The sequence below is a fragment of the Leishmania infantum genome, chromosome 16, assembly GCF_000002875.2.
Source record: "Leishmania infantum JPCM5 genome chromosome 16".
Classification (NCBI taxonomy): domain Eukaryota; phylum Euglenozoa; class Kinetoplastea; order Trypanosomatida; family Trypanosomatidae; genus Leishmania; species Leishmania infantum.
The window spans coordinates 65,612-91,239 of NC_009400.2; the positions used below are offsets into that span (position 1 = coordinate 65,612).

General features: G+C 60.7%; 8 protein-coding genes across 8 annotated transcripts; all 8 read right to left on the reverse strand.

The window, feature by feature from the left end:
• Positions 1–2,548: 2,548 nt before the first annotated feature.
• Positions 2,549–3,007, reverse strand: LINJ_16_0190 (conserved hypothetical protein; the record flags this gene model as incomplete). The annotated part of the gene is made up of 1 exon (XM_001464471.1): positions 2,549–3,007. One exon carries the CDS (start codon positions 3,005–3,007, stop codon positions 2,549–2,551), a length of 459 nt encoding a protein of 152 aa, XP_001464508.1.
• A 2,579-nt stretch (positions 3,008–5,586) lies between these two features.
• LINJ_16_0200 (conserved hypothetical protein) lies at positions 5,587–6,648 on the reverse strand (the record flags this gene model as incomplete). The annotated part of the gene is made up of 1 exon (XM_001464472.1): positions 5,587–6,648. One exon carries the CDS (start codon positions 6,646–6,648, stop codon positions 5,587–5,589), a length of 1,062 nt encoding a protein of 353 aa, XP_001464509.1.
• Positions 6,649–8,371: 1,723 nt separating this feature from the next.
• Positions 8,372–9,271, reverse strand: LINJ_16_0210 (mitochondrial ornithine carrier protein-like protein; the record flags this gene model as incomplete). The annotated part of the gene is made up of 1 exon (XM_001464473.1): positions 8,372–9,271. The coding sequence occupies one exon, from the start codon at positions 9,269–9,271 to the stop codon at positions 8,372–8,374; it is 900 nt and encodes a 299-aa protein (XP_001464510.1).
• Positions 9,272–13,150: 3,879 nt separating this feature from the next.
• Positions 13,151–14,302, reverse strand: LINJ_16_0220 (mitochondrial ornithine transporter 1-like protein; the record flags this gene model as incomplete). The annotated part of the gene is made up of 1 exon (XM_001464474.1): positions 13,151–14,302. One exon carries the CDS (start codon positions 14,300–14,302, stop codon positions 13,151–13,153), a length of 1,152 nt encoding a protein of 383 aa, XP_001464511.1.
• Positions 14,303–15,442: 1,140 nt separating this feature from the next.
• LINJ_16_0230 (hypothetical protein, unknown function) lies at positions 15,443–15,838 on the reverse strand (the record flags this gene model as incomplete). Its single annotated transcript, XM_001464475.1, has 1 exon — positions 15,443–15,838. The coding sequence occupies one exon, from the start codon at positions 15,836–15,838 to the stop codon at positions 15,443–15,445; it is 396 nt and encodes a 131-aa protein (XP_001464512.1).
• A 1,436-nt stretch (positions 15,839–17,274) lies between these two features.
• LINJ_16_0240 (protein tyrosine phosphatase-like protein) lies at positions 17,275–17,802 on the reverse strand (the record flags this gene model as incomplete). Its single annotated transcript, XM_001464476.1, has 1 exon — positions 17,275–17,802. One exon carries the CDS (start codon positions 17,800–17,802, stop codon positions 17,275–17,277), a length of 528 nt encoding a protein of 175 aa, XP_001464513.1.
• A 2,405-nt stretch (positions 17,803–20,207) lies between these two features.
• LINJ_16_0250 (histone acetyltransferase-like protein) lies at positions 20,208–22,487 on the reverse strand (the record flags this gene model as incomplete). The annotated part of the gene is made up of 1 exon (XM_001464477.1): positions 20,208–22,487. One exon carries the CDS (start codon positions 22,485–22,487, stop codon positions 20,208–20,210), a length of 2,280 nt encoding a protein of 759 aa, XP_001464514.1.
• A 1,892-nt stretch (positions 22,488–24,379) lies between these two features.
• On the reverse strand, positions 24,380–24,910 carry LINJ_16_0260 (protein tyrosine phosphatase-likie protein; the record flags this gene model as incomplete). Its single annotated transcript, XM_001464478.1, has 1 exon — positions 24,380–24,910. The coding sequence occupies one exon, from the start codon at positions 24,908–24,910 to the stop codon at positions 24,380–24,382; it is 531 nt and encodes a 176-aa protein (XP_001464515.1).
• Positions 24,911–25,628: the final 718 nt, after the last annotated feature.

Here is a 25,628-nt window from a genome sequence, read left to right on the forward strand (position 1 = left end):
GATGGGCCGGTGGTGGCGCTCCCGCCGGACGGAAAAGAGTAAAGGGAAAAGACGAGTCGCCCAGGGCGTGCTGGGCTCCCTGCACCAGGCAGATAGAGAGACAGAGAGGAGGGCGTGAGACGCACCTCGACGTGTACGAGACACGAACAAAAGGAAGAGAGTCGGGGGAGTTCGGCACCAGGCGGGAGTGTGTCGCACACAAGCCGAGCTGTAGCACGCGGACGCCCACACAGATCCAGTCCGTGGTCCCCTCCCCACCGGCGCCGGCTAAGAAGACGACCAATGCACACGCAACGGCAGTGCCCGTGCGGCTGCACAAGTGAGCGGCACAATGAAGCCAACGAAAAGCGGTGCAAGGGGAAGACAACGAAAACCGAGGACGCTGCAGCGAGCGCCCGAGCGAAAAGATGCACGACGCAAGCAGCTGCGACAGTGGAAGGACAACAACGCCAGCAACAGCAGAAGCAAGTCGAAAAGTGCGACGCAGGACGGTAAATCGGAGGGAGGGACCGGGTCAGCGATCGGGCTTGTCGGTTAGTGGGTGATATGCGTGGTTTGGTGCGGCTGTATAGGCGCAGAACATTGAGAGAGCGGTGCGAGCAAGACAAGAACGCACAGGAAAAAAGTAAAGCAGAACAACGCACTGCGCACGTGCGCACGCAGGCGCACACGCGTAGTGTTCGGCACAACGGTCGATCTTGCGCAGTGCTGGCACGCCTAGAAAATCAAAACGTTCTTGTCCCAGGCGCAGGCGTCGGTCCGTTTGTCGTCCTTATCACCTTGGTTTTCGGTTTCGTCGGCTTCCGTTGCGTCAAACTTCGTACGTCCGGTCTGCTCGTTCCGTGTGTACGCTGGTGCTCTCGTGCACACGCACACATACACAGAGACACACGATCAGTATACAAAACCGAATCTCCTCTGTCCACGTGAGCCGCCGTCACCTGATTACGTAGAGAAGCGCGACGACAAGCAGAGAACGGGGGAAGGCAGAGCGAGAGGAGGGACTTCCAACTCGGGCGCGTATGACCGCAGGACTGTGCAGTGCGCTGTTTATGCGGGCGGAGAAGGCGCTGTGAACGGAAAGAAGGAAGCGTGGTGGACAGAACGCGAGCTGCGCCCGACAACAGCAACAACGCTCCTGCACAGGAAAAGGACTTCGATGCTGAAGGTGCAGGCGGTGATGCAGTGGAGCTTATCGGCAGCAGGTGTTGGAGATGATCGCGATTCTGTCTATGGATGCGTATATCGGTGTGCGCATATCCCTTGCTGCCTTTGTGTATGAAAAGTGAGTCGGGGTGGGTTTTGGGGGAGGGGTAGGAATAATAGAGGCCGAAGAGTTGCCCGGTGACGAGGGGCAAGTTCGGCGAGGCGTATCCTACAGCAACTGCTGAAGGGAGCAGCACTGACGAGCAAAGGCAGAAAATTAAGCGAGAGAGAAGGAAGCGAAGTGAATAGCAAGACAGCGGCGGGAAGGGAACGGGAGGCACACACCGGGACGCTGACAGGCGTGATGAGAAGGAGCGGCCACCCAGTCGTCTGCAGCGACGCGGACGTCGCCCGCCCCCGTAGCGCTGCAGACGACTGGGTGGAAGCCGATGACGGCTAGAAACGAGCAAACGAATGCAAGTATGCAGTAGTGCAGATAATGCCCACCACGTCGAGCGCCGACCACCACTGCAGCGAGACAGGCAAACCAGCCGCTCGCTGAGTGCTGCAATGCGACCGGGCGCAGCAGGTGAGGCAGAGGAAGGGAGGAGTTCTCCAGGCCCCATGGATGCCCTCACCACCACCGCAGTGAACGCAGGAAAGATAAGGAGTGCCATGAATGACGGAATAGAGGCAGTGAGACGCGAAAACGCAATGAAATGGGTGGCTGAAGGAGCTGCCAAGAGGGCGACACACACGAGCGGCGAAGGGCGGCAGACATGCGCCAAGACACCACGCGCACGGACAAGTGCTAAAGCGATGAAGAGATGCGCGGAGACGCCCACAGACGACCTCCGTCAGTGAGGAGCACACGAGCACCAGCTCGTGGCGGCTCACGCCGTTAGTTATACGGCCAGCACGTGCTGCTGTCGTCCTACCGAAAGCGGAACAATAAAGGCGCACGACAACGCGGAGGTGCGCACCCCCCCCCGCACACCCGCACCCGCAGAGACAGCGAGAGAGGTAGAAAGAGGGAAAGGATGCCTGACGTTAGCGAAGAAGGAAAAGCAGGCAGAAATGAGAGGGACAAGAGATGCAGCACGTGAATGAGTGACGGGAGGGGTCATGCTGCTTTGGGTCAGGATGCGAGACGCGCTTGGCGGGAGAGACCCAACGACCTCGAGACGCGGTCTGGCTCTCGTGTTCCTCTGTGGGCGCGCGGCGCAGCAGCAGCGGCAGCTTCGAGCTGCTCCCCCAACCGTGCGAAGCGCCGCGCCACAGCGCTCCCGTCGCCCCCTCCTTTCCTGTGCAGCACGGCAGCGACGGTCGCCAGCACCGCATTGCCGAGGCAGTGAGCCCCTGTCGCAGACGGCATTCCACAGCCCACCGCCGTCTCGGAAGCTCACGTGGCGCGGGTCCTCGGCTGCTTTGCCGTGGCCTCCGCGTCTTCCCCATCGTCCTCGCTGGGTGAGTCGTCCAGCGTGAAACGCGGTCGCTTCCAGCCGGTCACGGTGGCCTTTGCCTGCGATATCTCGAGCGCCTCGCGGTCCTTCTCCAAGTCGGCGTATTTCCGCGCCACGGACTTGGCCGACACGCCGCTGCCCATCACGTTGCCGGCATTGCGGCCTCGGTTGACGTTGGGGATAGCGCGGCTACGGTGCAGCTGCGCGTACGTCTCTCGCTCCGAGGCGGTGAAGGCGCCGCCCTTTTTCTGGACGCTGCTGAAGAAGAGAATGCTTCCTCCCTCCGTGGCGGAGCTGCCTGAGCGAACGACAGTGGCGCCGTGTTGGGCCGGCTGCGCCTGAACAGCTTCGTGCGGCGTAACATACGAGGATAGCTTCGTACGAGGCGCGTCCTCCATCAAGGACGTCGGCCCGCTGTTCGACCAAGTGGCATTGAAGGGGCGACGCTCTCCGCCTCCGATGCGTTGTGGTGCGCGCCCGTCCTGTTCGTTGTGAATGCGTGGGATCTGTCCACGGCCACGCCCCTCCACTGTCCCACCTCGATGCGGGTACGAAGCGTTGAATGAGGTAGTGCTACCGTTGCAGCTGGTGTTGCCATGCTGCCGCTGCTGGTGTTGGTGACTGTGCGTAGAGGACGCGTAAGGGCTGGATCGCGCGCTGGGGGCCACATGGCCGCAGGAGTTCAGCGCACCGGGTCGCTTGTCTGACATGTGGGCTTGCTCTCTCTGTCTCCGATGCGCCCTCTGCTGCGTGTGTGCCGGTGTGCGTGCGAGACCCCATCCCTCAAACAGAAATAAGAAAACGACGGAGCGAAAGGAGAAGGCGTGGACCAGCAAGATGTTGGAGGGGCCGTATCACGATACCCCCTGCGAGGAAGCAACCGTCACAGTTGCAGACGGACAGGCGCACCCGAGTGCGCATGCGCCCATGCACATAAGAAGACGAAGGTGGAAGATTTATTTTCTGATTTGCCCCGTGCTGCGTCGCGCCCATCTAGCTGCCATGGCGGCATGGCTCCAGCGCCACTCGGCCCCACACACACACACAGAGGGCCTGTCACAGGCCCCCCCCCGCCTCGTGTAATGGCAGCCCTGGGCACACACGCTACAGCAATGCAGCGACCCTCTCATCCGAGAGCACGGCCTCTGCCTCGAGCTCTGCCGGCCCACCACCCGCTCCGCGGGTCGCCGCGCAGACGCTCCCCCATCATGCCGGTCGCTACCTCGTGCATCCCCCTCGGCGTGGCGCAGCCCCACCCCACACACACACACACACACCAGCAGTAGGCAGTGTGACGGCCGGGTGGGATACGCTCGAGGCGCATGGTGGCCTTGCACACCACATACAAATGGCACAACCGTGCTCACACTGTCGCCGGTCGCCGCGACGCACAACGCCACCCGCGACCGGACAGCGGCAGCGACACCGCGCACGGGCCTCCCCCTCCCCCCTCCCTGTAAGCCGTCCGTGAAAAACGGTTCGCCGCTATGCGAGTTGGCTGCCGCAGCAGTAGGTGCTAAAAAGCGAGGAATGGTGTCGGTCCCCTCTCCGGTGTGGCTGCTACCCCTCCACAAGGGCCATTAGAGGCGCTCAAGAGGCGCCCAGTACCGCTATCTGCCCACGCATGTCGCCCCCTCCTCTGCCGTTTTCCTCTCGCCTGCCCCTGAATCGTCGGACAACGTCCCGGACCGAGTGGAAGAGCATTCTAGTGGCAGGGTGCGCGGCCACCCACCCACCGTTAGTGGCCTGCTACAACAGCAGAGGTAGACCAGAGCCCGGCTGAAGACGGGATGGGATTGGTGGCCTCGACGAAGGCGCCGTTCTCCAAGTCGCACCGAAGCACCTCGCCACTCGAGGCGCGCATGAGATATGGCTCTCACTCCGACTGACGGATGCACCGCGAGACTGCCGAGGAAGTGCCTGTTCGCTCTTCACAACACGCAGAGGCGAGAGCAGAGGAGAGATCATGGCGATTGGCAGAGGTGTATGGTGATGCGCCATACCGGTTGGAAGGGGAGGGGTCCCCGCGTGTGCAGTGGCTGCGAGCAGGTCAACAAGAGTGGCAGCCCTGGAGCGACTGTCGCGTGGCGCTTACATGGTCGATATGACGAATGTGCATGAGTTCCAGAGATGTGTGTCGCTGCCACGGCAAGCGGTGCCGGTGTCTCTGCACACACGTTCGCCTCTCGGATAAGTGTACATGTAGAGCATGTGGAAAGTGGAGAAGATGGGACGGAACGGGAGAGACGGCGCCAGCGCTGCCGTGATGGAGATGAGCGGCAGTGACCCGCAGCAAGAAGAGGCAGAGAAGCACGGATGCACGCCTAGCTATTCGGCACATGAAAGTGCCGACGGCGACCCTGCAGATTGCCGATGCATGCGCGCGCGCGCGTATCAGCTGCGAAGCGGAAAGCACGTGATGCGCAGTGGTAGCGGTGAGAAGCAAGCGTAGGGGTGTGAGATCGAGCACATGGATCCTCACTGACGCACATGCGCATCCTTGCTCCAACTCCCTCCCGCTCTCTCTCTCTCTGCGCCGGTCGCCGCTCACGGAAAATCAACAGAAGAATAGCGCAGCCCTTTCATGCTTTAGCTTGTGTTAATGAACAGATGGAAGAGCAGGTGGGCGGTGTAGAGCACGACGCGCGCAGGCTCGAGGTAGGGAGCATGGGAATCGCATCAACGACTTCCAGGCGCCTAGCGGCTTGCCCCCGTCTGCTTAATACTGCGTCTGTGTGTGTGTGTGTGTGTGTGTGTGTGTGTGTACGTCGCTCCCCATCGCCCTCCCTTACGCACTCCGATCGCGCACGCCGCATTAACGCGTGCGAATGCGAATGTGCGAGTGCAGGTGCTCGATAGACCGCAGCAGGAGTTCCTTGCACTCCCACCACCACCAGGCATAAACAGAGACCCCACGCAGCGCGTCGCTTCCCTCCAGCAGCCCTCACACTTCTCGTCCTTCGCCCACCCCGAGCCGTCACGACAGACGCCAGCCTGCTATGGTGGCAATGGAAGCACCAGAAGACGTATCTCGCCTGGCTGCGCCTTCGGCCGTCGGGGCGCGACCGGCAGGAGATAGTGTGACGAGTGCAACCTTGTCGCTCTTATCTGTCGCACCGCCACCCTTGGCGTTTTCGCCGTCGCCGTCCGCATCACTTTCGAGGTCGTGCAGGAGTGCCTTCATGTCGTCTATGGTGACAGACGGCGGTGGTAGAGAAGCTGCAGGCACACTTGGCTCCACCGCTGGTGTGGCTGTGCTCGCTCTCGCCGGCTGTCGCTGTCGTGGTTTACGGTGCGCGCCGGCTGCGGGCGAGGAGGAGCCCCGTTCCTGTTGCATGAGGTGCACCTGCCGCTCCTGCTCCAGCCAGTACTGCGTGAACAAGAACTGCAGCACCAAGCCGCAGACCCACCGCAACTCCGACGCCAGCGGCAGTGCTCCGTGTGCCACACGCTGACGAACCTCCACCGCCTCCTCAGGGAAGCCGATCTCGCTCGCGCGCTTGCGATACGTGTCGGCGGCCCCGCTCGCAAAGGAGCCGGTCATGACGTGCACTACGCGCGAAATGGCGGCGCCGTAGCACATGCGCAGTGGTCCATCTTTCAGCACTTCCTCCTCGTCCTGCAGCATCGCATCCAACAGCATCTCCGTCGACTCCACGTAGGCCGGCAACTCGCGCTCCTTGCGTGCACGCTGGCGCCACACATGGATGGTCTCCAACGCACTCCGCTTCGCAGCCGCTGTGGCGTTCATGTCAAACAGCACGCGCTTCACCTCCGCCCACTCACCCCAGTCCGCGCCGAAAACGGTGGAGAAGATGGCAGGAGTGGTTCGAGCCGCGGCGGTGGTGATGTCCGTGGTGCAGTCGCTAAGAGTGGTTGCTGTGGTAGCCCGCTCTGCGGGCGGCACGTCGTCTTTGCGCTTCTTGGGAGCATCGAGGTCGCCAAGCTCTTCGAGCCCACGGCGGATGCGGTGCCCACGGAACCGCCGCTCTGCCAACGCCTGGCGGCGCTGCGCCTCGTCCACATGAGATCGAGGCATGACCACTGTGGAGGCAGGGAAGGCAAGGGAGGAGAGTCCGTGAGAAAGCCAGGGCGTTTGCGTGTGCGCTGGCAAGACAAAGTCCAGCAGGCGGGTCCGAGTCTACACGTGTGTCGAGTAGCCGAGGCAGAATGCGGTCCCACTTGATGGCTGTGGGATGAGTCAGGGTTGAGAGAGAGAGAGGCAGTAGGTTCGGCAAGTAAAGACGCAAACTGCTGGAACACGTCGCGCATACTTGGCTGTGCCCCGCCTCTTCTTCGCTGCCCTTGTTCGTTATCCTTCTTCGCCGCTGTGCCGCGCGCTCCTCGTAATACGGCAGCACAGATACACGCGGAGATGAGCACAGTGAGCAACGCCAGTGGTGCGGCACAGATAGAACACACGGACAGCCAGGCACGCACGCCCTCCCCTCCTTAGCTCTCACGCGTGTGAGAGAGTACGCAGAATGTGCGGTGGTGGCAGTGAGCCCTCCCTCCGCTTGAGATGTTTGGTGTCACCGACGCCTCGGGGCACGCAACGACACAGTGCACCGCGGACGTGTTACTTGGTGCGACTGTGTGCACACACAGGCACAAAGGGAGAGAGAGGTGGAGAGAAGAGACGGACAGACAAGAGTGGTGTCTACCGCAGCGCGACAAGGCATTCCTCTTGCGCAAAACAAATGAGGTCCCTCCGAAGTCTGCGTTCGGGATGCGCGCACGCGCGTGATACTTGCGCGCACCTCCATCACCTCCATCCATGCAGGATTAACAAGCAGCGGGGGAGCTGTGAGGAGGCGGAGGCCGCCCAAAACCAGGGCGGCAATAACATGGAATGAGAACGCCACAGAAGCGGCCGAAGCATGCAGACCACTAGATGCCGCTGCAAGCCCCAATCGCTTCCCTCTCCCAACCAAGAAAAGGGAGGCCTTTGGCGAATCACAAAGAGCGCAACGGAAACAACAGAATACGTGCAGGTGACTGTGCGCAAGAGCCATCATCCTACCCCGCCTTTAGACGGTGCTGGCAGCAACACACTCAGTCGCGCTCTGCGAGGAGGCGGCACCGGCCACGGATTTAGCGGCAGCAAGAGGCTCTCGTTCACCAACACGGAAGAGAATTTTCGCCAACTTCGACCGAGAGAAACGCGCGACACCCACAAGCACAAACACACTAACCTCCGCCAAATCACTTAGCGAAAACGAAGCACTGCCCGTGCTGCGTCGCGCCCATCTAGCTGCCACGGCGGCATGGCTCCAGCGCCACTCGGCCCCACACACACACAGAGGGCCTGTCACAGCCCCACACCCCCCCCCCACACACACACACCAGCAGTAGGCAGTGTGACGGCCGGGTGGGATACGCTCGAGGCGCATGGTGGCCTTGCACACCACATACAAATAGCACAACCGTGCTCACACTGTCGCCGGTCGCCGCGACGCACAACGCCACCCGCGACCGGACAGCGGCAGCGATACAGCGCACGGGCCTCCCCCTCCCCCCTCCCCGTACGCCGTCGCCACTTCACCCTGTCACCAAGAGAAGCGGTTCGGCACTGGCAGGGATATAGGAGGGAGGAGGGGCTGGCCTCTCCGCACACAGAGCGGGTGTGCTGAGCACTGTGATATCGCGCCCTTAGACACTCCCCCCTCGTCATCATCGTGGGGGTGGAGAAAGGTCGAACAGACGAAGATCCACATCGAAGCAGTGAGCCGACACACCGTCCAGCTGCGCCGGGAGTGCCATCACAAGGCTCCGCCATGCCCACTCAACGTGGATGGCACATCTGCCGTCAGTGTGGACTCACGGGACAGCGCGCGGTTGCAGCTATCAAAGACGCCGAAGATAACTGCGTTAGAAGGGAAGGAACGGGCGGCCGTGAGGGTCCAGCCTCGATAGAGGGCGCGCAGGCCTTCCTTCTGATACACGCGCGTCATCGCCCCCCAGAGGCTCAGCTTTTCGTACGCAGGGTCTACTTGGATGCGAGTCTTGACCAGGTCAGAGGGGTAGAAGGCTGTCCAGAAAGCAACGCCGCTGCAACCACCAGCGATCATCAGCTTCCACAGCGGCAGGCTCTGCGTCGGCACGCCCTCTGGTGTCATCCAGCTCTTCAGCGTGTCGTACGTGCCGCACCACGCCACCGAGCCGGGCACCTCGCGGCAGAGCATGGCAAATCCGCCCTTGTATAGCCCTCTGAAGCCGTGCTCACGAACAACCTGCTGGGCACAGTCTAGCGAGCCACGGTACCGTCGCTGGCCCTTGGAATCATCGGCCTGCAGGCGACACTTCACCAATTCGAACGGTGTCAAGCACAACGTCGCTGCCACGCCGCTGCCGCACCCGCCCAGTAGAATCTGCGGTAGAGTGGGCCGATCACCCGCACCGATCAAGCGCAGCGTCCACTTGTACGTCGCGAGCACCCACGCGTGCTCGAAGCCGGAGGCGAAAAGGCGTGCCGTGACGCCGCGGTAGAAACCTATGACACCATCTTGTCGAAACAGCTTAGTGACGCAGTCCGTGTAGCCAGTGTACCGCGTGCCCCCGTAAGTCTGCAGGAGCACCTTGATGGTGTCGAATGGGTGCTCGATCAGCACCCCTGCACACCCGCCAGCAGTGCCGGCAACGAAATCGTTCCACAGACCCATCGCCCAGCACCCCTCACCCCACCCCCCCCGAGCAAAGAAACCCGAGCCAGTCCACGGTCCAGCGACGGCTAAAGGAGAAGCGGCACCAGAGGCGGTATCGCAAACATCCAGCGAGTGCTCTGGGGAGTGCCGCAAGGGATGCGTAGAGTGTCTGTAGCAAGCTATGTATACAGCCGTGCTTGCAACAGCCACATCAACGTCGACAAGAGCAGATGAGCACGCACGCAGACAAGAAGACACGCGCTGGCTGCCACGATGAGCACGACAGCGGCGCCACTGGAGTCCCTCCGCAGCAATTCTCCGCACGCAAGCCAAGTCTACGTGGGCGCCAAGACAGAAAGAGGGAAGGGTAGAGCGGTGCTCGGCATCCGCCACGCTGAAGGAGGCCCAGCAAAACGGCAAGAGGAGAGGCGTGCGAGCGTCGCAGCGAAGCGCCGCTGTGTCGCACAATCACAAGCGCGTGAGACGGACGGGCTTCCGCGCCGATGAGAGAGAAGGGTGCCGTCAGGGATCGTGCACCCGTGTGTATGTGTGTGCGTCTCACTGTTCCACGCGCGCAGGTCGCGCCGGCATGCTGCAGCGTCGGTGTCTGTGTCCATGCGCGCGCGTGCGTGCAGAGGAAGAGGGAAGGAATGGCGGCGTTGCATTGAGACCAAAATTATAAGATAGACAGCACACGAAGCGAGAAGCGGTGTAGATAAAGTGACGGGGGGGCAGCTGGCCCTGTGAGATGAGGGGCACTCACAGCGCAGGCAGCGCACACGCACGTGCCTACCACAAACACTTACTTGACGCATCACTTTAGTTGTCTGTCATCTTGCACGCCGGAAGCGCTCCACGCTGTTGCGCTAAGCGCAGAGACCCACACCACGGACTGGAGACCTCCCATCACGGCGCGTCGGAGAAAAAGGGGCGGGGCCGTGTTGTTCTTCGCTTCCCTCTCGTTTTTCTTGTTTTTGTCTTTTTATTTGCTTTTTTGCCAGTTCAACAAGAAGACGGTAAGACATGCGTGCGTCTCCACCCCTCCCCTCACATGGAAGAAAGTGAATTCGTGAGGTAAGCGCGCATGAGCGAGGTGGTACTCGCTGCGCGCGCTCAGCGAGATGAGCACCGTACATGCACGAGTAGGCGAAGTGGTCGTATCCATGTGCATTGCGTGTCGCGACGCTCTAGGAGACAGCACTGTCCACAGAAAGAAAAAGTCCCAGCACGTACACACACGCAGCCGAGGGCTGGTGGGCGGCGAAAACAAGAGGAGTGAGGGCAGAGGAGCCGCGCCGGTCCTCCGTTTCGCACGCTTTTTCCTGTATGTAGTGGCCTCTGTGCCTGTCTGTGCGCACGGGAGTTCGAGAAGACATGCGCACGGCACCGCGGCAGCGACCCATACATCGATAGAGATAGAAAGAGCACTCAAGTGAAATTTGTGGAAGCGTTAAGGCCACGATAGGGTGGTGGAGGGGGGTCTTTCGTGGAAGCAGCAGCAGCAGCAGGCGTTGCCTTTGGCTGTTGCCCGCTTTCGCAACAAGACGACGTGCCGCACGATAACATCATGATTGGGGGAAGGGGAGGGGGTGCATGGATGAAGGGAAAGGGGGTGCGTCCGGTGTGTGGCTGTTCATCCTTGGCAGCACCTTCGCTTTCCTTGTCATCCACACACCGACATACCCATCGACCTCCCCCTCCCCGACACACACACACACACACACACACACACTCATGGCACAAGACAGATCGATGGCCGAAGCGCATGCGTGCTTGAGATACATGACGGCGGACTCGGCGAACCCTGTCTGTGTGTGTGTGTGTGTGTGTCTCAAGCATACAGCAGACAAGCACCTACCGGGAGACGGACAGACAACTGAAAGGGAGAGAGCGACACATAACAACACACGCCCACAGCGACATGTGCAACCAACATGAAAACTGTTAAGAGACCAGAACGAAAAAAGAATACGCATCGCGCCTTCACAGAAACAACTATAACGAGAGGGAGAGGGACCAAGTAGAGAGAGAGAGCGAGCGGAGGACAGCATCGACGAGGATACGCACACGAGCACCTTACTGGAAAGGCATACACACTCGTAGACGCTGGTGTTCAAGGCGATGCACGTGCTACCGTGACAACGAGGTGGAAGGAGGGCCTGTGCATCTTGTCTGTCACCACCACCGCTCCTTTCTTCTCCGAAGTGGTTGATGTTTACGCACAGTCTCCACTTTATGATTTAGAGAGGAGACGTGCGGGGCGTGGCACGGCGCATCGCGCCGCTCTGCTCAGGAATCCCTTTATCGCGCCACCCCCACCTGCAGCAGCAGCAGCGGCATTGCTCACAGGACGTGCTCAATGTCGTTAGGGTAGACAGGAGGCAGACTTACAACGTCAACGTCACGGCGTCACAGCAGGTCGTCAGGGTCCTTTCTCGCTCTCTGTGAGCGGGTGCACCGCACGCCGCCGATGACCTAAAGTGCGGGGTAATGAAAGACACAAAAGCGGCTCGAAACGGAAGAGGGGAGGCGAGCAGACAGGCGTCGGGCAAACATCGTGAGAGCCGCGCAGCGAGAGCGGTACAGCGACGCGGTCCTCCCCCGCCCAAAACACCGCTCAAACGAAATAGAGGCAAGGAGGAGAGGCACACACGCGAAAAAGCATAACGATGTCAGCGGTGCTCATGTCGCAGCAGCGAGGATGCGTCGTGCGCCGATACACACACACACATATATATATATGTGTGTGTGTTAGTGTGTATGTGTGTGGATATCCAAAACCGTGCTCCCCCTCTCGGCTTGTCGGTCTATCGGTAGATGGGTTCGCTGGGCACATATGGTCGCAAGATGGGAATGTTCAGGGAAAAAGCGCGCGCGCAACGCTGCCGTAAATCGCGTTGTACAAACCTGTAATCAGAGGTCGCCCTAGACAATCCACTTCACGTCGCCCTCCACACCCAACGCGCCTGTGTCGATAAGCGAGGTCAGCGTATCGGGCCCGTCTTTCCAACTGTTTTGCCCCCCCCTGTCTCTCTCTCGCGATTTCGGCTTCCGTTTGTTCGCTGGTGCTTGTCAACGGCACTCTTTCATTGTTGTGAAGACAGAGAGATGGAGCGAGAGAGAACAGGAGACACAGAGGAGGAGGGGTGGGGCCCCCCGCTTGCGCGACAGCCCAATCGTCGGATCGAGGGGGAGGGGGGGGGGCAATGGTGGCGGGGAAGAGGACGCAGACCAACAGCAGAGAAAAAGAGAAGCCCTGCGTGGCGGTGGCTGCTGCACTGCAGAAAACGAGAGACTCGGAGAGATGTAAACAAGATACGAAGTACTGCGAAGCGCCGACGTAGAACAGGCTCAGAGCGGAAAAGCAATATCTGGACAACCACGGCGAGGCGGCAAGAAGAGCTGTCGCGGAGAAGGGCCGAGGTCGGAGACACGGCGAGGGTCACGAAGGCAGCCGCAGCCCACGTACGCGCACAAGCACATGCGCAGGCGGCGCACGGCGAACAAAAGGGAGGAGGGTCATACAGGAAGAGCAGCAGCAGCAGCACCAGGTGATATGTTACACGGCCGCAAGCAGCCGCATCAAGGCCACGACCGCGCGCGCCCGAGGCGCCGCCGACGCAAGCAGCGACAGAGACCACGAGAGAAAGAGAGGCGCCACACGCGCCACCAACGCTTTTACGGATACCGAAGGGGGCAGCGGTGGGCGGTAAAGAGAGTCACTGGTGCTGTTCGTTCGACGTCGAAGAGGCGCGCTTGGAGCACGAGTGAGCGGGGAAGGTCCGAGTTGGTGCTCGTCCGCTAGAGAGCAGGGCAAGAAGCTTGAAAGTACCATTATGCCCCTGTGTGTGTGTGTGTGTGCCCCATGACCGCCACAAGCGGCAGGGCTGTGTGTCCTCAGTAGCGGTGAGAAATCAGCTCCTCTTCCGGCTCACAGGCGGCGCTCGATGCCGACGCCGCGGCACTGTCACCCGCAAGCACGCGATACACGGAAGAGAGCTCCCGCAAGGTGCTGCTGCTGTGCTCGTGGGTGGTGAAGACGATGCTGCTCGACAAGAATGCTCGCACCACCGTGACACCCCAACCTCGAAACAGCGCCTCCACTCCTCCGCTGCGGTACAAGCTAGCAAGCGTCCTCGTAAAGCCTTGCTGTCGCGCTGTCGGACAGACCTGCATTTTTGTCTTGGCCACGTCGGCCGGATAGGCGACGCTCCAGTAGCAGCACCCACTGATCCCGCCGGCGAGCATGGAGTGCCAAATCGGCGCAGCTTCGCCATCGCGCAGCGATGAGGCAAACTTCTGCGCCAGCCACTCCCGGCACTGCTCATAGGACACAAAATACGCCATGTTGCCGAGCACAGCACGCGTCACAGTGCCGGTCACCCCGGTGTAGAGACCACGCAAACCGTGCGTCGCCATCAGATGACGAGCGAGGCCGCGCGCCGTCGTATGGCGCCGCCTCCAGCACGGCCTGGCGCTCTCCATCTGCATGTTGCACTTGAGCATTTCTACCGGCGTCAAGATGAGTGACACGGCGAGACCCGCACACGCAGAGGCTTTCCAGTGCGCCGGCGAGCTCCACACAGACACATGCGGCTGCTGCTGGGGGTGCTCATGTTTGCCGTGCATGTGCTGATGCCGATGGGATCGTGCCTTGTGATCACCCCGACACCCTGACAGTCTTGCCCGCTCTTGCTCCTGGCGCTGTAGCTGCTCCTTGCGCAGAAAGTGCTGCAGAGATACGTTGTAGACCGAGAAGACAACGGCGGTCTCGGCGCCCTGGGCTGCCAGCGGCACACTCAGGCCGCAGTAAAATGATCGAATACCGCCGCGCCGATAGAGCTGGGAGGCGCACTGCCAGTACGTCGCCGGCGCGGCAGCGCTCAGGCTGGTCGCTGCCGTGACCGCCGTGGGACTGTAGCGGCAGGGCAACTTTGCGCACCTGCTCACTTGCATGCGCGTCTTTACGGTATCAAGCGGGTAGTCGAGGAGAACGCCGGTCATACCCGCCACGGTGCCCGCGGTGAGGTGGATGATAGCGTCCGTCATATGCAGCCTTGAGCGGCACTACGCCTCGTTTCGCCTTTCTTCCATGCCCTTCCGTAATGCTTGTCTTACGCGGCACCACGGCCTGCTTCGTCGGCGGATCGCTGTGGCAGTTGTTCCGCAGCACAACGCTTGCTTAGATGTAGTGGTGTGTAGCGAGCGCACATGTACTCGTGCGGCCAGTGCTCGTTGTGTATCTACACATCGATATCGGTGTGGAAGGCGAGAGCAGCGCAATCAGTTCTGTGTCCGCGCAGAGGAACACGAAGACACACACGCGCGCCGCACACCCTCGGCAGAGAGATCGTCTTTGACGTGGTCGTGAACTTACGCCGGGTCGAGGAGGACAGTGGCACGCAAACCTTTCATGTGGTCCGTCAGTGGGTCCCGTAATGGATGGCACGTGAGCAGAGAGATGGGGTGAGAGACGTCAATGCCTGGCTTCCATGTGAGGGTAGGCACGAGGTGAGCAGCTGCAGATGTCCGTGAAAGCGGGTACGGTGGCAGAATGCTGACTACTGAAACCAGCGCCGAGCAGAATTACCACCGACCATACGAGCGCGTACGCGCGTGCAGGGAGGTGGAGAGAGGGGGCGCGGCAAGTTTGCGCGCATGCGGCATGCACAGGTAAGCATGGAAAAGAGAAGTAGGCAGGATTGTGAAAAGGCTTGAAATGGTGTGATGGGGGCGCGCCTGGTGCACCATTGCGGCCAGCAAAACTGCGAACTAAGAAGAGGGGTGGGAAGGAGAGGCACGGAGATGGGCATCGCACTGGTACGCTCCCGTCCCGCAGCCCCAGCCCGCCTCCTCGCTTCGCCTACCTCGTCTTAGATTTTGCGAGTGCGTGTGCGTCCGCCGCCTCCCTCCCACTTTTCGCACGATCTCGCCAACAAAACAGTTCGTCTCCCACATCCTCATAACTTCCTGTGGAGGGCGTCGCGTGCGCTCTGCGACGCAAAAGGCGCTTCGCATGATCACTAATTAGCAAGCCGACCAAATCCAGCGGAACTGATCAGTCGAGTCGCATGCGCACTCCTCACGCATGACGGCGCAGCATCTAAGTACCAAAAAGCTCGCAATTCTCTCCGTGCTCGTCTGAGGGCGGCCTATATGATGTGCCGCCGTCGCACACACGCGCCCATACTACGCGTGCGATCGCTTACGCTTTCGCGGCGCACCCCCGTTTACATTAGCATCGTCGCCGTCCCCCTCGCTCCACTCGCTGGAGTTGATGCGGACACTGCCACTATCAAGCGTGCCGGCGGAACGCTCCTCTTCAACAGGGTCGTCGACGGACCACCGCGCATCATCCTCACCGAAGAGTGCATAGCACTCCTGCTGCGCGCCGGTGATGAAGTCGAGCAGATCGGTATACGCCCCCACCTGCTTATTCGTAGCGACGATCTCACAGTCTTCGAAGGAGCTCGCAGCGTACAGGTGCGGCTGGTGTCTCAGCTTCTCTGTGTGCGCGGCGGCGTCGTAGCGGAGCAGTGTCTTTGGTGGATAAAGGTGCACCACCTGCAGCAGTGCATGCTCCATCGGTGCCGCCAGGGGAGGAAGGGACGGAGGGCCCCTCCGTATAATTCCCTGAGAGATCGAGAAAGGGATTCGGGAAGGAGAGGGCGAAGGGCTTGCCGTGGCCAGTTGCCCGCGTTGTTGCAGACAACGGCAACGTGCACAGGCGATCCAGAACTTGCAAGAATACACGTCGACGTGCGTCTGTGTGCGGAGGTACGTGCGCGTGGATCGTCGGTGGTGGTTCGTGTTCGTGTGTGTGTGTGTGTGTATATGTGTGTAGCGAGGGAGAGGGACGGACGGAAGCAGCTTGTGGAGGTGGGACACGATGGTGGCAGAAAACAAGAAACGCAAAACCCTGTCACCAGATGAAGCGCTGTACGTTTCCCTTGCGGGAAGGGGAACGGTGGGTGGCGAGTCTTCACTGACGCGCACAAACAGAGGCAGAACGGCGCGCCCGTGTGCGCGCTCGAGCACCTGCATCGGGAACGCTCGCCCATCATGGCTGGCATGTGAGAAAAGATACATCAAGCACGGCGAGAGACAACGAAGAAAGACGAAGAGCGCAGCGCCGGGGGAAGGCAAGTGAACTAGGCACCGGCTGCTCTCACCTTGCTGCTGAAACATTGCCGGCAAGAGCGCCGCTCCTGTGTCACCTCCTGCTCTCTCGGTATGTGGCACAAGTGCGTCGCTGAAAACGCCGTTGCGTATCCGACTCTGTGCAACACCCCTCTCACCCCCTCTCTCGCTCGCTCGCTCTCGAGATCTCTTGAGCAACGAAATATTGCCGCATTCTTTTATTTCCGCTTCCCTTTCGCTGTGTTCAAGGACGGGACTTGGTCTGTGCGCAGACGGCGGAGTTTTTACGGTGCGGGTCGCGGGTAGACAGAGCGAACGGGAAGCGATCCAGGCAAAAAGAAACACTTATAGTAGAAACAACAACAAAAAAAAAAACGAAGACGGAACAAAAACGAGCCAACGTGACGAAGGAAAGGACGGGGGGTGCGAGGGCGCACCGGCGATGATGTGGCACCACAACGGTGATGGGAGGGGGATGGAGGCCCTCTTGCACATGATGGACAGCACACACACACACACATCGCCATCATCATCATAACCCAGTGCTCGCTCACACATTCACGCACACACGAGCCAGAGAGAAAAAGGAGGGAGGGGAGGGGAAGGCACACACACGCGCGCGCGCACACTCCAAAGCATAAAAGAAAAACGAAAAACGAAGATCAACTAAGGAAAGGTGAAGCACATACGCCGCACAGGCACGAGGGAGGGGCCCAGACGCCGAGCACAGACAAGCTCTGGCTTTGGGTGAGACCATCAGACACGACCGCACGCCAACCTACGCCTCTTATGCGGCTCCTTATGCCGTTATGCGGGTAGGTGTGTATGTGCGTGTGTGGAAGTGGCATGGCTCCCGTACGCCCCCTCCTTCGTGCTCGCGCCTACATGATCACGCAGCCCCCACTCTGGTGACGACGCTTGTACTTGGTGATCCAGTGCATCTGTGTCTGATTGATGGCACCCCTGCGCTTCTCGCGGATCAGTGCGATGGCGTCTAGTGCAGATACGTTGCCGTACTCCACCAGCGCCAGCGCCACCAAGATTGGTGCGCGGCCCAGGCCCGCCACGCAGTGCACGCCGATGGTCGGCGGGGGCACGGATGGGTCCTCCTGCTGACGCGCAAGCTCCGTGTCGAGCAGCTTCAGCCAGCTGTCAAGGACCGCGCGCGTCGGCGGCGCGCCGTCGTCGAATGGCCAGCTGTGGACCTCAATGCCCCTGCTCTTGACGAGGGTGGCGTCGTAGGTCGGGCCGCATACCCGCACCAAGTGCCGCACGCCGCGGTGCTGCAGCTCCTTGATGTATGTCGGGAGGTTGCTTGGGGACGGCGCGTCGAGGATGAGAAAGTGAAAGAGCACCCTCGACGGCCTCTGCGGGTCGCAGCAGTCGATCAGCGTAGCGTTCACCTCCATGGCTGTAACGTCTTCCGGGGCGTGTGTGTGCGGCAGGGAAGGGGATCAGACCCTGAAGCTGAGATGGAAAAGGACGACGCCGAAGTGGAAGAGGATGCGCAGCGGGGCAGGAGCGCCTCACAAGGTCCCGTTCTCTGTTTTTTTTTGTTGTTTCTTCGAAGTGAATGAGCCGTCTCGCTCTCTCGTCCACGAAAGCACGCGCGATGATGGCGTCCTTCGCTGGTACAACACGCTCGCTCACAAGCCAAAGACCTGTATCCTCGACGCGACTCTATCCACCACACGCACACCGGTGCAACGAGCACACGAGAGCAGCAGAAAAGAGGGGCGCTACGGGGATGTTAACGAACACCACACAGACAGAGAGAGACGAAGTGGTGATGTGAAGAGACACACACAGGGCGAGCGGCGTACGAAGGGAGCGACACAGAAAAAAACGTTTGTGTGCGCGCAGGCAAGCGCACTGGAATGCAGCGGGCAACGACGACGAGAAGTGTCCGGATGGCAACGCGCACAACGCAAGAGCACACTCGTTCAGCACACACCCACACAGGCCAAGAAAAGGTGGCTTACACCGGTGCGGCTCTGCTAGCCCCAAGGCAGATGCAACAACAGGAAAAAAAAACAAGTGAAGAAGGAGGGGTGCGGCGTGAGCTGCTGCAGGCAAGCACAATCAACGATGCAGGGCGTCTGTGTGCGCGAGCACGGACGATGAAGAAAGAGAGCGAAGAAATAACGAAGGGGGACAGTGCATTCGCAACTATATGTGTGTGTGTGTGTGTGTGTGTCGCTCAGTAATAAACTCCTTGATCGCTGCGTGCGCGCGTACAAGTCTGCGTCGCTTTCCTGGGAGCGCGGTTATGCTGCCGTGCCCTTTTCTGTCTTCGCCGATGGCACGGTGTTCACATATCACCAAGCAAACAGCAACAGCGACAACAATCTAAGCCGGTCGACAAGGTCACGCATGTACATACGTTCTAGCGGGCAGACACTTGCATGCGCACCCTCGCGCGCACTTCCCTTTTCAGGAATGGTCGATGCCAGCCAAGAACGAGTTTACGGAACTCACGCTCAGAGACAGAGGGAGAGACAGCCGGAAATCGCACATGCAGACCTACAGAATATGCGTGATACCATACCCGACGAGGGTTTACGGTGCCTTACAGCTAATTAACAGTACTCAAGGCACTTCCCTACGCAGGTGTACGTCTTCAACGCTCACAGCGGCAGGCAGACAACGTTCCTCGTCACTCACGGCGGGGCCCTTTTCGTTAGGTTATTCTTATTGCCCTTCGCGCTTGCGTCACCTACAAGGGACTGGCTGCTGGCGTTCGTGCGAGTGTACACAGCTTGGCGCGTACGGTGCACGGTGCGCTCGCTCCCAGCGAAACGAAGGAGAAAGCTTCGTGCGCGGCACGACGTGGAGAGAAGCGAGAAGTGATGAGCCGCAGAAGAACCAAAAAAAAGAGATATTCGGCTCCGCTGCGTATTCTAGATCAATGTCGATGGATGCACGCGCGCACGTGTGTATGGGCGTGAGCTGGCGGGTATGTGCACAATGACGGAGACGTGCCTACGTGCGTGATGCGGGGTCGACGCGCAAGAGATAGGGGGTGGAACAGGCAAAACGCTCACTGTATATCGAGGCGGGAGGACGAGGGACGGAGGAAGTCGAAGCTGCAAGGCGAAAGGATGGCGGATTCTGGCGAGGCGACGGTGCCGCAAGTGTCAACGGTGGCGTCGATAAGCACGCATGTTCGCAGTGATTACGCGTATGTGGATGCGTGTGTGAGCGTTGATGTCCAGAAGTTCGCATGCAGGCAAGAGCAGTCCGGAGTCGGCGAGAGAGAGGAGGGAAAGAGGAGGGAAAAAGGGGGGTAGGTTTTTGAGGCAGTAGTGCGGCAACGGCAGCAAGAGCTGGGAGCCGACGGGGCCACGCTGCTGCCCGCGGCAACACTAGTCGCGCCGATACTTGCGTGCGAAAAAAAAAAGCAAACAATAATAACAACGATGGAGGGAGCAGATAGTCCGACGCGGACGTCCGCGCAAGTCGACTTCCAGGCCCTCTCTGCTTTGGACTCCACCCTCTCCAACAACGTGGCTTTGGTATATGCAGCATGCCCCATCAGGATCCGCGGGAGGAGCGCCACGGAAACGAGCGAAACCCCTCCTCAGCAGTGTACGTTATGGATGCTCGGGTGGCGCTGCTGCCTTCCCATGTGCTGAAAATGTCTTCGTTGCTCTACTCGATTGGATTAAGCTTTAGGGTTCCTTTTCGTGCTATCATCTAAACACTGCCAGGCGCATGTGCACCTCACCCCCCCCCTGCCGCTGCAGCCCTTCACCACCCCGCCGCGCGCTGCACGAAAAGCCGGCGGCAAAGGACCGCGGAAGAGTCGTGCGATTTACAGAGTGCGCGCCGCTGCTTCAGCACGTCCCTCCGCGTCGCTCCGCTGCGGCCACTCGGTTTCCTCCTCGCGGCACCGTTTTCGCGCTGACCACCACTGCGCAACGCTGGTGCGCAGCTGGCCGTACCATGCAACCGCCTGCGTCCGCACTGCAGCGAGTGTGGCTACGCCGAGGGACGGTGCCCCACCCGGTATCGGTGAGACTGATGTCGTGCGATTTGCCGCCACCCGCCGCAGCAACGCCTCATCGCGCTCAAGAGAAAATTCGAGCGGTTCAGCCTTGGGGTCGGTTGTCGGCGCGCCAGTCAACGCATCGCCCATGTCAAGGTTCTTCACGAGAAAGCCGCCACGGTGGGCGGCCAGGAGTCGGTAGCCACGGCGCTTGTAATACCCGCGGACGCCTACGCCGCTGATGACGGCGATTTGGCTGTACCCTTCCTCCCTGGCGATCGCCTCGGCTCGGTGAAGAAGGCGCTGGCCAATGCCGCTGTGTTGGGCTGCGGGTGTACGCAAGCGGCCCGCCTCCTCCACGTAGGTGGGCAGGAGATTGCCGTACACGTGCAGCTCGCGAATCAGCGCGCACGGCAGGAGCTCCGCGAACGGTGTCTCCCAGTTGCGGATGTTCAGTCGCAGGCGCAGGAAGCCTAAGATGGTCGCGTCGTCCGTCGGCATCTCGACCGATAGAAACACCTCCGTCCCCTCGCTTGCCTCGTAGCGCCGCTCCTGCAGGGTGGCCGACTTCAGCTTCTCCGTGACTTCTTTGTCCCCCTTGATTTCACGGCACCGGATGCAGCGGCATCGCCCCCCGCGCTCTCGCAACTTGTGGGCTAGCAGTTGGCGCAGGTTTGCCACCTCGACGCCAGCAAGGACGTAGTCCACAGGAATGTCGCGTATGACGCGGTTGATGCGGATCCACGGGTGCACGCGCGCCTTCGCATAGAGCAGCACGTCGATCAAGTTCTCCAGGCCGTAGGGCGTGTACTTGCCGTCCTTGTACCACTGCTCAATTACAGAGAACGGCGTTGTTTGGCATGGGTAGATCTTCCACTGGTCCGCCTGAAGATACGGGGAGTCGAGTACGTCATCGAACATGGCCTTATCGACGGCGGGGCTTGCCCCGGGCAAGTCAGGCATGAGATGGATGTCCACCTTGAAGCAGCTGTCCTTCAACAGCTTGATGGCATTGGCGGTGTCCTCGCGGGTAGACTGGCGATTTACAAGGGTGAGAATGCCGTCGTCCGTGTGCTGCACGCCGAGCTGCACGCGAGTGCAGCCGAACCGACGCAGCTCCACGAGCATCTCTGGGTTGATAGTGTCCGGCCGCGTCTCCAGCGTCACTCCAATGATCTTGCACTGCGCGGACTCGTTCAGCAGCTGCTCCTGGAGCAGGTCCAGCGGTGGCCGTCGCGGAGCGTGCGGGGGATCAAACATGGTGTTGGCCGCGTAGAAGAGGTCGCGGATGAAGCGCTCGCGATACGGGCGCGGGTAGCTCTCCCAGGTGCCGCCCAACACCAGCAGCTCGACTTTATCGGCGGGGTGGCCGATCGCCACGAGAGAGCGGACGCGCTCTTCGAACTGGCGGTACGGGTCAAACTCGAGGCGATTCGCCCGCCGCACGCCGGGCTCGTTCAGCAAGTAGCTGCGTGGCTGACCCGGCTCGTTGGGGCAGTAATAACAGTTCCACCCGCAGCTGAAGTTCTGCCCGTCCGGGTAAGCGGAAGTGAACACAGTAACGACCAGCACGCCGGACTGACTACGCGGAGCCTTGAACACGAGGTAGCGCTCCAGCACTGGACACACCACAGGCGTCTTCAGACTGGGGGACGGCAAAGTCCCAGACGCAGACGGGGCCGGCGGTGATACGGCGTCCTCCATGTCCGGGAGAACAGCAGCAGTGAGTGCACCAGAAGAGCCACAGTTCTCCTGGTGTGGCTGTGCAAGTACGTTGACGCCATTCGCCGCTGCCATAGACTCGCGCAGCAGGTGCTTGTACCCCGCGAGTAGCAGTGACTTCTTGAACACGCGACGGTACTTCCTTTGAAGTTGACGCTGAGCCTTCTCGATGTCTGTGTTGCACTGCGGGGCAGTCGCTACGATATCGCGCACAAATCGCGACGCCTCCTCCACATCCGCGTCGGAGAAGTCGTTTGGATCCGACTCCTGCAGAAGCCGCTCCAGCGTCGGCAGATTAGCCAACTTGTGCTCGATCCGGTTCCAGTCCACAGGCGACTGCGTCGCCGACGGTGCCTCGCCCTCCGTGTCGCTATCAGAGGACATGACGGGCACACCCCAAGAGCAAGGAAAAGACGACATAACGAACAACTAAACAGGTGCAGGTGAGGGCAGTCTCTCCACTGACGAGTGCGCCCGAAACGGTGAACGATGATCCTTGTCACTGCATCTAGAACGGCTTACCCACCCACAAATCTGTTCGCCGAAAGGCGCACAGCCCACGTATGTGACGAGCTCCGGTGGGAGATGCTGCGTTGCTCGCGATACACGCCTGATCCGTGACACACGCATGAAGCGGAGGGAGACTTAAGACCAAAGAGAGCAAAACGGGTGAGGTGAATGAAGGGATGTGCGCCACGCGACTACACGCCCTCGTGGCGACGCACCGGGAGTGCAGCATGGGAGCGATGGCAGACGAGGAGGAGGGTGCCACGCTCACCAGAAGGAAAGCCGACTGCTCGGCACAGAAATCCTGTGCGCCGAAATGCGCGTAGGCACCGAGACCGATGACCCAATCAGCAGCTATCCGCGTCCTTTGCCGCTGACTGGCATGTCGGCATCTGTGAGTCGGGCGAGGGAGGGGGTGGAGGTATCTCCTCAAGTGCCCATCGAAGCGCAGAGTTCGCGCTGGGTGATGAGAGAAGGCAGCGAGGAGAACAGAGGCTCAGTGCCGGCACCTCACGAGCTGCACCCCCCCCCTCCCTGCCTGATGCGGGCGCCGACGAAGTGCGATACGCCTTCGCGCGTGCGACAGACAACGCATCCTGTCATGGGGGCGCCCCGCCGCAGAGGTGGAACGCGCGACTTCGAGGGAGTCCTCCTTCTCGCTCTCCCTCGGCGCCATCTTGCATGCGCCTGCATACTTGCGAATTCTTTCGAAGACACCGGCGCTTCCGAGCAGACGAACATACGCTCACAAGCATCAGCCCAGAAACACCTGCACGCACGGGTTAGAGGATCCCTCCCGCCAAAGCAACACAACGGCATAAGAGGTGGTTTCTGCTCTGCCCGTGCTGCGTCGCGCCCATCTAGCTGCCACGGCGGCATGGCTCCAGCGCCACTCGGCCCCACACACACACAGAGGGCCTGTCACAGCCCCACACCCCCCCCCCACACACACACACCAGCAGTAGGCAGTGTGACGGCCGGGTGGGATACGCTCGAGGCGCATGGTGGCCTTGCACACCACATACAAATAGCACAACCGTGCTCACACTGTCGCCGGTCGCCGCGACGCACAACGCCACCCGCGACCGGACAGCGGCAGCGACACCGCGCACGGGCCTCCCCCTCCCCCTCCCCGTACGCCGTCGCCACTTCACCCTGTCACCAAGAGAAGCGGTTCGGCACTGGCAGGGATATAGGAGGGAGGAGGGGCTGGCCTCTCCGCACACAGAGCGGGTGTGCTGAGCACTGTGATATCGCGCCCTTAGACACTCCCCCCCCTCGTCATCATCAGGGACGCCGTCCTGGGGCAGCGCGCATTCACAAGCACATGCACGGGGAAGCGCATACACTGAAAGCAATGGTGTCGTGAGCCACCACTGAAACCGACGTGAGCGCCGGCACAGACATGAACGAAGTCGCGCGCGCGCAAACAACAAACAACAAAGAAAAGTGTTAGTCGGCCTGCAGAGGAGACCAAAGACGTGAGAGACAGAGTGAGAAGTGGAAGGAGAAGCGGCAGGGCAGTGTGTGCGAAGGGGTTGTGGTGGTGGTGGGGGGGGGGAACAACCAACGCGATGCTGCCAATCCGCCACTATCTCTCTTCCCTTCGCGATCGCCGCTCGCGCAGCCTCCTTCCGGACTTTACTGGGGCACCCATTCCATCACTTCCTTCGTGTCTCCCGCCATCCCTCCACAGAAGCAGTTGTAAACGGTGCTGCCGAGCACCCGCAAACGCAGGGGCACACGCCACCTCGTCTCTCTGGCGCGTTTCACATGATAGCGCAGTTGGCACAGGCAAGAGAACGATCACTCGCCTGGTGATGGCGCGGCCTGTATCGCATGAGCCAATTCAGCTGTACCTGGTTGATGGCACCCTTCCGCCGCTCTCGAACATAGCCCACGGCGTCCAGCGGAGCCATGTTGCCGTACTCCACCAGTGCCAACGCAACCAAGATCGGTGCCCGTCCTAGACCCGCCACGCAATGGACCGCGATAGTCTCCGGCGGCGTCTTGCCGACCTCCAGAGATAGCAAGTCGAGCCAACTGTCAATCACCGCCCGCGTTGGCGGCGCTCCGTCGTCGAAGGTCCACCCATGCACCTGGATGCCGTTCTTTTCCACCAGCTCGGCATTGTAGGTGGGGCCGCAGGCACGGACGAGGTGGTGCACATTTTGCCGCTGCAGGAGCTTCACGTAGGTGGGCAGGCTGCTCGGGCTCGGTGCGTCAAGGATGAGGAAGCGGAAAATGACCTCGTCAGTGCCGTTGCGCTTGCAGTCCACAATGGTGCCGTTGATGTCCATCTTTCCGGCGCGAAGGAGGGCGAGGCAGTGACAGTGAGAGACTGAATAGCAACCGAAGAGAAACGATTACAGACGTCCACGACGCTTAACGGTCTGGGGACGGACGAGCAACAGGGAGGAAGCTGAGGGTTTTGTTAGGGTGTCTGCAGCCCTCCGACGGATTCACGGGACGGAGAATGCGATGTGGGGAATCACAGGAGCGCATATGCAAGCACGCGGGTCCGCACTAGAAAAATGAGAGTAGCTCACCTTGCGTGTGCGTGTGCGTGTCGGAGGGGGGTCGGCTGTGGAAAGAGTAGAGAGAGGCGCTCCGTGTTGCCGCAATCGTGGTCCGCGGCAGTGTCTGAGCGACTTGCTAGCAAACAAGGGGATGGTTACTGTCACAGAGGTGGAGGAGGCACACTGCAGAGCACGTCGTGCACTACATGCCAACGCAAGCACATGGCAAAGAGCAGAGAGCAAGATTAGGATACGTCGAGACTAACGCAAAACACAGAGCGGGGGAAGCCAGGCATGCCGGATGTGCCGGCGCTGAGCTGTGGCTCAAGCACGCGGCATGAGGGAAAGGGTGAGAAAATCATCTACAAGACGGCGAGGCCGCAGTCTTGCGGCGGCACCCCGCAAGAAGGGCTAGTGGTCCGTCTGGAAACACAGAGAGAGGCACGCACACACCCGGACACAGGCATGTCGCTGTGTGCTTCTAAAGCGACGCGCAGCA